The sequence below is a fragment of the Octodon degus genome, unplaced genomic scaffold (assembly GCF_000260255.1).
Source record: "Octodon degus isolate 3935 unplaced genomic scaffold, OctDeg1.0 scaffold00176, whole genome shotgun sequence".
Taxonomy (NCBI): domain Eukaryota; kingdom Metazoa; phylum Chordata; class Mammalia; order Rodentia; family Octodontidae; genus Octodon; species Octodon degus.
Window position 1 is genome coordinate 3,439,970 of NW_004524752.1, and position 9,283 is coordinate 3,449,252.

The 9,283-nt window shown below is 35.8% G+C and overlaps 1 protein-coding gene across 1 annotated transcript in view; it reads right to left on the reverse strand.

Annotated features, from left to right (window-relative positions):
• Positions 1-9,283, reverse strand: part of Axdnd1 (axonemal dynein light chain domain containing 1) — a 145,506-nt gene that overhangs the window by 49,122 nt on the left and 87,101 nt on the right. The window contains exon 14 of the mRNA XM_023703604.1: positions 1,920-2,013. Coding sequence (XP_023559372.1) covers positions 1,920-2,013 — 94 coding nt within the window. The remainder of the gene's footprint in view (positions 1-1,919; positions 2,014-9,283) is intronic.

Sequence of the window (9,283 nt, forward strand, 5' to 3'; positions counted from 1 at the left end):
AATAAAATAAAATAAAATAAAATAAAATAAAATAAAATAAAATAAAATAAAATAAAAATAATAATAAATAAATACTTGTACCAGTTAATATGGATGCATTTAGCTCCTCAAGGAGTTCACAATCTCAAATTTTCGATCCACACTAATTATGTTACAATAATGCATTGTTACAATAGAAGTATATGAAAGATATATAAGGTATTTATACCTATCTTATATTATAAAAACTGAACTGTAAATATAAAAATATAAATACAGGTCCTTGGAAATCAATCCCTAAAGGTAAACTGAGTATTTTGCCAAAAAAGGGTTTACATAGCAACACCATAAGGTACACAAAGTGCTAGAATATCTTTCTAACTTCTTTCAACCAGTATTTATTGAGTCTTACTATGTGATAGGCATCTTATTGCGCTTTTGCTTTTTCATTTTGGTTAACTTGCAAGTCTTAGGAATTTCTCCCAAGTATGAAAATCCATTATAGCCATACTTTCAGATTTAACTTATAGGCTCCTCAAATCCATCTTCCTTCCTTCCTTCCTTCCTTCCTTCCTTCCTTCCTTCCTTCCTTCCTTCCTTCTTTCCTCCCTCCTTCCCTCCCTCCCTCCCTCCCTCCCTTTCTGTCTCTCTCTCTCTTTTGTGGTTGGCTCAGCCCACCCTGGAGGTGGGGCTGGCGTGGTATGTGGTGCTGGGGATCAAACCATAGTCCCTGTGTGCTTGCCTAAGTTTGCCTCAGCAGGTGCTTTAGACTGTTGAGCTATCTCACCAGCCCAACTCAGTTCTTGGTATTTGCATTGTATCATATAGAGACAGAACTATAATAACAATGTTTCAGCAGTAATATTCCCATAAAACATCTCTTTCAAATTCGCAACTGAAGCAAAATTAAAATGAATTAAATTCATCTTGTGAATTTAGTGAATATAAAATATTTTCACTATGATAAAAGTGTAAATTTAGATCCTAAATAAGATTAGGAAATGGGAATATACAATATGGCTGAGATAATTGTACTCATAATTTCCATAGCTTTTTGGAAATAACAGTTAATGTTAAGAAATGTTAACATTAATGTTTCATCTTAACTCTTTATGCTGATATATGTTTGGGTTTTTTTGTTTGTTTGTTTGTTTTTTGAGGAACCGGGGATTGAACTCAGACCCTTGTGCTTGCCAGGGAAGCACCTATCCTACTGAGCCATCTCCCCGGCCCCTGATATACACACGTTGTTAATTGTTAATTAGCTACTCCACACATGTTTTGTTGTATGTTGCCCTCTTTTTGTCTTTTTTCTATTTGTTTTTGCTTCTGTTTTTACTCTTCAAAATAAAATAAAATTTTAAAAAAGGAAATGGGAATAAATGTAGTAAACTACCACATTCTTTATAAATTATTATTATTTCATGTGCTACTTAAGTTCATAAGCTCATAACTGCAGAATAATTCTATTTGTTCTAGTAATTATAAAAATAATAGTATTATAACATCTTTTCCTAGTAACATGTTTAGTCAGGGGCTGAAGGATGGCAGAAACATAATTCCATGTAAGTATTTAAAATGATCACATCCTAAGGGGCTGAGGAGATAGCTCAGTAGAATAAGTGCTTCACTGGCAAGCACAAGGGCCTGAGTTGAATTCCAGGTTCCACAAAAAAAAAAAAAAAAAAAAGAAAAGAAAAAATCACATCCTAGATTGAGACCACTAAAAAAAAGCATTCAGTATATTCAGTAAAGAATAAAGGAAATCCCGAGGCAACAATATCTTCATTCAAAAATGCTCTGAAAATCACAAATAATTATGTTTCTATTTTGCTCTCACAACCTCCTGCTTCAATTGGACAGTTAGAGTCTAATTTTCCTTAAAGAAAACCACCAACCAATGCAAAAATATAACCTCACAAAGCCTTGAAAGTACATACGTGGCGTCGAAGTTCAGTATGGCTGTTCTGAATTTCATTGTTTAGGTTCAAAATCCATTGTCGAATCATGTTAAATATATTCGCCTGGTGTACCCTGAAGGAAAAGTCAGGCACAATAAAGATAAGTAACTTAGAATATACAAGTAACTATCAGCTAAGGAAAATAGTTTTATTTGACTGGGTACAATAAATATAAGGTATTCACAATTGTTTCAGACCTTAGAAAAAGGTGAATTAAAAGTTTTGAATGGGGGACAACCCGCTTGGGCCCCCCCTGCTGTCCCTCTCTCAGACAGGAGCTTTCTTTCCCTTAATAAATATATTCTGCTCATAAAAAAAGTTTTGAATTATGTGGTATGATGACTGAGCCATGGACACAGTGTTCTTAGTCCCTAGGTACATAGCAACTGGCAAGACACACTTTAGACAATGTAGATCTTACACTTATCATTACCCTTCTACTATAAAAATCTATGTTCCTTACATCTATGCACAGGCATGTGAGCAACAAAGCTGGCCCACTCTTTAGTGAAACTAGAAAAAAATCTTTATGAAATAAACCATTTAAAGTCTTGGAAAATGATGAGAATAAAAGATGATGGAAAAATTCAAAGAAACAATGGTTTATAACTCCCTAAATATATTGAAAAACAATATTGCTAAGAAATCTTAGCAATCTCTAAGAAGTTCATAGGCTTGTAACTGCAAAATATTTACAAAGTAGAATATAAAGATATCCAGAAATCTTAGCAATCTCCAAGCAAGTAGGATAAATACAAAGATATCCACAAATAAATACATGAGAGAAAAAGTGCTAGACTTTTCCAGAAAAAAAAAGATGCCAGGGCATAAAACAAATCTCAGTTAATTTAAAGGCCATAATAATACAAAATATGTACCTATACCACAATGGAATTAAATTATAAATCAGTAAATGGAAAAAATTGGAAAACTCACAAATATGTGAAAATTAAACAGATTAACACATTAAAGTAATAAGTGAGTCAATACTGTCTCACAAATGAAATCATTGAACACTTTGAGATAAATGAAAATAACACAGTAACCAAAACATGTAAGATACAACTAATGCAGTCCTTGGAGGGAAATTAAGAGTTACATAGTCCTATATTAAGAAGGAGAGAGCCAGTCATAGTTGTGCATGTTTGTAATCTCAGCAGTCTGAATGTTTAAGCAAGAGGATTGCAAGGGTTTTTTTGTTTGCTTTTGTGATACCAGAGATCAAACTCAGGACCTTGTGCTTGCCAGGCAAGCATGTATCCCACTAAGCTATCTCCCTGGTGAATTGCAAGTTTAAGGCCATCTGGGTTACACAGCAATTTCAAGACCAGCCTGGACTATATAGCAAGATCCTGTTTCAAAAACAAAAAAGGAGGAAAAAGGTGAGTAGATGGAAGAAGAGAAAGAGGAGAAGGAAGAAAATGAGGAAGAGAAGAGGGAAGAAGAAAAAAAAGGAAGAGATGGAAGGGGAGAAAGACAAGAAAAAGGAATAAGAGGAAGAGAAGGAAAAAGAAATGGAGGAGGGAGAGAAGCAAAAGGTGGAAGAGGAAAACAAAGATCTACAACCTAACAGGTTGTAGAAAAGATTTATAACAGGTATGGAAAAGATTTAGTAAAATAAATATAAAGAAAGCAAAAAAGGAAATTATAATGACTACAATGGGAAGTAGTACCATAGAGACTAGAAAAGTACTAGAGAAAATAATAGTATAGAAAATGAAAAAATGGTTCTTTAAAATGATACCAAAGATTTAGCTACATTGACTATGAAAAATAGAGATTAGGTTCAAATTACTAGATTCAGACATCAAAGAGAAAAGACATGGGTAACAATCTTCCAGAAAGAAAAAGGATTATAAGGAAATACCATTAATGGTTTGGATAAGGTTTGAATGTATCTCCCAAACGTTAATGCATTAGAAGCTTGGTCTGCAATTGGGTAATGTTAAGAAATAGTGGAATCTTTAAAAGGTGGGACATAATAGATGATAAATAGATCACAGAGGGTATGTCCCAGCCCCAGAGGATCAGTATAGTTCTTGTAAGACCCCATTTAATCCTACAAGAAAGCATTGTCATAAAAGAGCAATGTTGTCTCCTGCATGTCTCTGGTGATCTCTCCTTTCATACATGTGCCCACCATGCTGCCATCAGCCATGCTGAGATGCAGCCCAGGGGTTCCTCACCAGAAGCTGAAGCAATGAAGCTGCTTGACATTGGACTTTCTGTCTACCAACCTATGAGTTAAATAAGCTTTTTTTCTTTATAAAGAATTTAGTTTTAAGTATTTTATGATAGCAGCTGAAAAAGGAGCTAACACAAATACTACCAATCCTTTGCCACAACTTAGATAACTTACATGAAATTGTTGAATTTCTAGAGAGATATAGAAATGAAAGTTGACTAAGAGGAAACAGACAATATAAACAAATGCATAAAAATAATTGCAGGGCCGGGGAGACAGTAGAATAAGCACTTGCCTAGCAAGTGCAGGGTACTGAGTTCAATCCCCAGTACCGAAAAAAAAAAAAATTCATCACTAAAAAGTTACCCAGAGATGATTTTGCTGAGTCTTACCAAAAGTCAACAAAAAATTAAACAACAACAACAATGAATTAACACCTTGTTTCACAGTCTTCCAAAAAATATAGGAAGAGGAATGCTTACCAATTCATTTCACAAGGATAGTACTATCCCAATATAATACCAAAGATGTCACAGAGGAAGCAGACCAATGACTCCCAGGACTTCTTCTGAAATCTGGGTGGAAGCCTTTCTGACCTCACAGCTCTTACATTTTGCATGCACTTAAAATCAGCACCACATAGATATTGCAGAGTCTGCTGCCAGCTGAAACAGTAGCAAGACTTCCTTTTCTCTTGAGTATAAGGGTTTCAGGGACTATGAATCAAATCCCAAGGAACAACTTCCCTAGGCCAGTGCCATTCTGGGATATGGTGCTGGAACTCTTTTTTCAAAGCAAAGTATTTCACTTTTGCAATTTTGAGGTTGCAAAGGATAGAATCCTTCTGCTTCTTGTGATGCCCTCAGGCCATCCTTCATATTCTGTCTCTTCTCAGCAATCAAATCCCCTCTGCTCTGTCTCTGTAGGACACAGATTCACTGAAGCTTCCTTTCTGTCTAAACTCAAAATGTTTTAAATCTTTCTGATGGCATCCTTGTTCTGGATTCTCAACATAAATCTAGCTAAAAGCCCCCAGCAGTAGCCATGCCACAGCCTCAACATTTGACTGCCTTGAAATATCTTCTGACAAACTAATTATTCTATCACCCTTAATCTCAGTCTCAGGCAAAGTCCAAGGGAGAGGAAAGTCTGGCTACTCCTCTATCTGGCAACAGACCTTGGCATCATCCATGTATTGCTGGTTTTAGGTACATGCAGAATGCAAGAGTCATGGGATTAAGAAGGCTTCCTCCGCACCAATGTCAGAAAGCCTGGGAGGCCAGGTAGTGCGCTCCTGAGAGGGTGTTGTATGAAGCTGTGAGGGTGAAGCAAAAGGTGCAATAGAGACCCTAGAAGTTTGGAGAAGCCAGGAATATGGAGCATCCAAGGAAATCCACAAGATTGGAACAAAGCAGACCTAAGAGAGAAGCTGTGGGAGCTATTGCCACCAGAAGTGCTGTAGGTGTAGCACCCTCCAAATTCTGGAGCTCACGATTTGTCATGGATTGTTCCATACACTGGTCATGGAACAACAGGAACATTTGCCCTGCTGGATGTTAAACTTGCTTTGGTCCCAATACTTTACATTCCAGTTTGTAACTTTTGGAATGAAAATGTTTATTTTGTGCCATTGAATGTTGGAAGTGTTCAACTTTTCATGTGTACAGAGACTCACGACTAAGAGTTTGCTTTAGATGTAAGAGAAGACTTGGTACTTGGGACTTTTCAGCAATGCTGAAACTGTTAGCACTTGAGCAACTCTTAGAGATGGACTAAAATCCTTTTGCATAAAGGGATGTGTTTGAGTCTTTGCAGGGGCCAGGGGCAGAAAGTCATGGTTCTAATATAATATAATGTTGATAGACTTAATATTAGTTCTTAAAGATTATTAAACCTGTGTTAAAATGTTCTAGTTGTGAAATGGTAAGAATACACATCTTTGTATTGGAAACTTTTAAACAAATGTGTCTGGTTGCCAAATTGACAAGGGGTGGATTATAGTGGTTGGTACACTGTGTCAACTTGAGAAGTTTAGAAGTTTAACTAAGCAAGTCAGCAGGGGACCAGTGTCCTGATTTTAAACATCTTCATCCTGTGCAAGAGGAGGGCACAGAAATGGTGTGAGTGCTACTCCTACCCTATGGGGTATTAGCCTGCTTACACTATAATGGAGGAAAAGAGGCTTGCTCTTACTCCTTTTGCTTTTGCTAATTTTTTTTTATCTTCTGCCATCTTGAACTGTTGCCCCATGCCATGCCACCCTGCCTTGGAGCCAGCTGACTATGGACTGAGACCTCTACAAATTGTGAGCGAAATAAAGCTTTCCTTTCTTAATTTTTGGCATCATGAATTTTGTCTCAGCAATGAGAGCAAAGTAACAGACAGTGGTCTGGCTCTACTTTCTTAGCTGGCTACTCCAAACCTTTCCTAACTCTTCCCAAGAGCTAATCCCAAGGGCTTCTGAACCACATGGTCAGGTATAGTCACAGCAACAATACCACTTCTCTGGCACCAAAATTTGTCTTAGTTACTTTTCTCATTGCCGAGACAAAATACTCAATACCCACAAGTTAAAGGAGAAGTTTTATTTATCTCACAGGTTAAAGAGGTTTCAGCCCATAACTTGCTGGCCCTAAGAAGGGTGAATTTGAAGAGGAGAACAGTAGAAGGCAGGAAGAAAGTAGCAAAAGTAACCAAGAGACCATAACAATATTTTTCTGCTCCTTTTATGTTATTCAGGCAATATAGGGCAGGTAGCACTCATACCCTTAATCCCAGTGCCCGTGATCCTAGCATTACACCATGAATTAATTTTCACATCACACTATAGATCTGGCCACAACCATATATGCCCACATATGACCACATGAGGCTTTGGGGGGATATCTAGGCACACACAATTACAGAAATAAAATGAAGGATACACAAGTGATATAGTTTGGATGTGGTCAGTCCAAAAGTGTCCTCAAAGTGCTCATGTGTTAGAAGTTTGGTATGGTGATGGAGAGGTAGGGCTAGTATAAGATAATTTGGTCACTTGGGGAGCTGCCATCAGTACTTCTTGTGGGTTCCTGGTTAGTTCCTGTGAAAATAAGTTGTTAAAGGAAGCCAATGGATAAAAAATGACATTTAAAAATGACAGATTAGAGAGTGGGCAAAATACAGCCTCTCTGAGACCTAGAATCAGGAAACCCAGAAAAAAAGCAACTTTGTAAGGAGAGAAAAAGAAGTAGATTTCCAGGATTTGTGAAGTAGCTGACAGGAAAACTTGAAACTACAGAGAAGCTGGAGTAATGGAGCACATCTGAGCACAGAAAGATCTCTACAACAGAACTACAGTACAATAAGTTCCCAATTTATAAACGTTGGAGTTAGAAACTTTCACAGATATACTGTGTAAGATCCACAGCTGTAGTGTGTAAGACTCACTTTGTGAGATTATGAATTAATCTGGCTTATGAAAGAAACTGATTTTTAAATCAGGGACTAACTATACCCTGAAAAGTGGTATCAAACAGGATATCAGAGTTATATTACAGATCTCCAGTAATAAAAACAACATATTATTGACACAAAACTTGATAAAACAGAATACAGAATGTAGAAACAACCTCAGGTATATTTGAGTATCTGATCTTTGAAAAGGGGTTAAATCATATGCTTGAGGAAAGACAGCCTCTTTAGCAGATGGGGAAACTGGACATACATATGCAGAAGACTGAGTCCCATCTTTCACCATGTACCAAACTAAAACCAAAATAGGTCATATATGCCAACACTAAACACAGTAAAGCTGCTATAAGATAAAGTAAGTAAAACTCTTTTAAGAACAATTTTTAAAAATCTTTTATTTACTTATTTATTTGGTACAGTTTCTCACTACAGACCTCAGACTACACTACAGACCTCAGTGAACCTACTGTCTCAGCCTTCCCAGTGCTGGGATTACAGGTGTGTGTCACAGCCTGGTTTTGGTGGCTGGTTCAGTGTGCCCAGAGTCAGCACGGTATGGGGTATTGGGCATCAAACCCAGGTCCTTGAGCTTGCCAGGCAGGGCTTAGAATGCTGAGTGAGAAAGTCAAAATAAGTAAAACTCTTGAAGACACCAGAGTAGGCAAGGACTTTTTGGCGAGAATCAAAGTTGCACACAAAATAACATCAAGACTCAATAAATGTGATTATATAAATTAAAAAACTATACAGCATAGGAACAACCAAAAGAGTGAAAAGACAATGTACAGATTGGGGAAAAATTTTTTTCAGCCACTCTTCAGACAGAAGACTAATATCTAAAATATAAACAACTCAAATCAAACCCCTCCCTCAATAGACCCAGGCAAAAAGTTAAGAATGAAAATCAAAAACAAAAAAAGTTATCAAACATATGAAATAAATGCATAAAAAGATATTCAACTCTTCTGGATATCAGAGAAATACAAATTAAAACAACACTGATACAAGATATTTAGGGTAGTTATATTATTGATTTCTCTTAATTCATTGAAAAGAAAGGTTTGTGCTAATATTGTTTGAACAAATAAATCCCTATGTCTTGTATTCTGAGTAATTAACTTAAAAGACAGCAATATGCAATGTATTAACCATTGTTACCCTCCTATTATCATGTTTTGAAATTGTTTTAATTTTTCTCTTTTTAATTTTAATTTTTGGAATTTTATTTGTAATTCATTGTGGGGAGAAGTGAAACACATAGAATGTAACAGATGAAAATCCAAGAATGTGAAATTCAATGAATTAGGTCATTAATATTTCTTAATATTATCTTATATTTTTATATTTCCATAAGATACATATTACAACAAGCTTATTCTTAAACATCAGATAATGTTAACAGCCTTAGAAAGATATTTTTCTTTTTTTAAAATGTTATTTTAAAGAGTAAAAACAAAAACAAAAGTAAAAACAAATAACAAAAAGACAGAAACAGAACAACATACAACAATACATATAGTATGGAATTTCAAAACAAGAACAGAAAATCAAGAATGGTTGTTGTATTAGGTATTTTTATCGTCAAATCTGTTGCTCAGATTACCAGACATAGGTTATAGCAAGATTGGTCAAACAATTAAATGTTAACTCTTCCTTTTAATAAACCTTAACATTTTTCTTGTCCTTTTTACTTTTAATTTAAAGA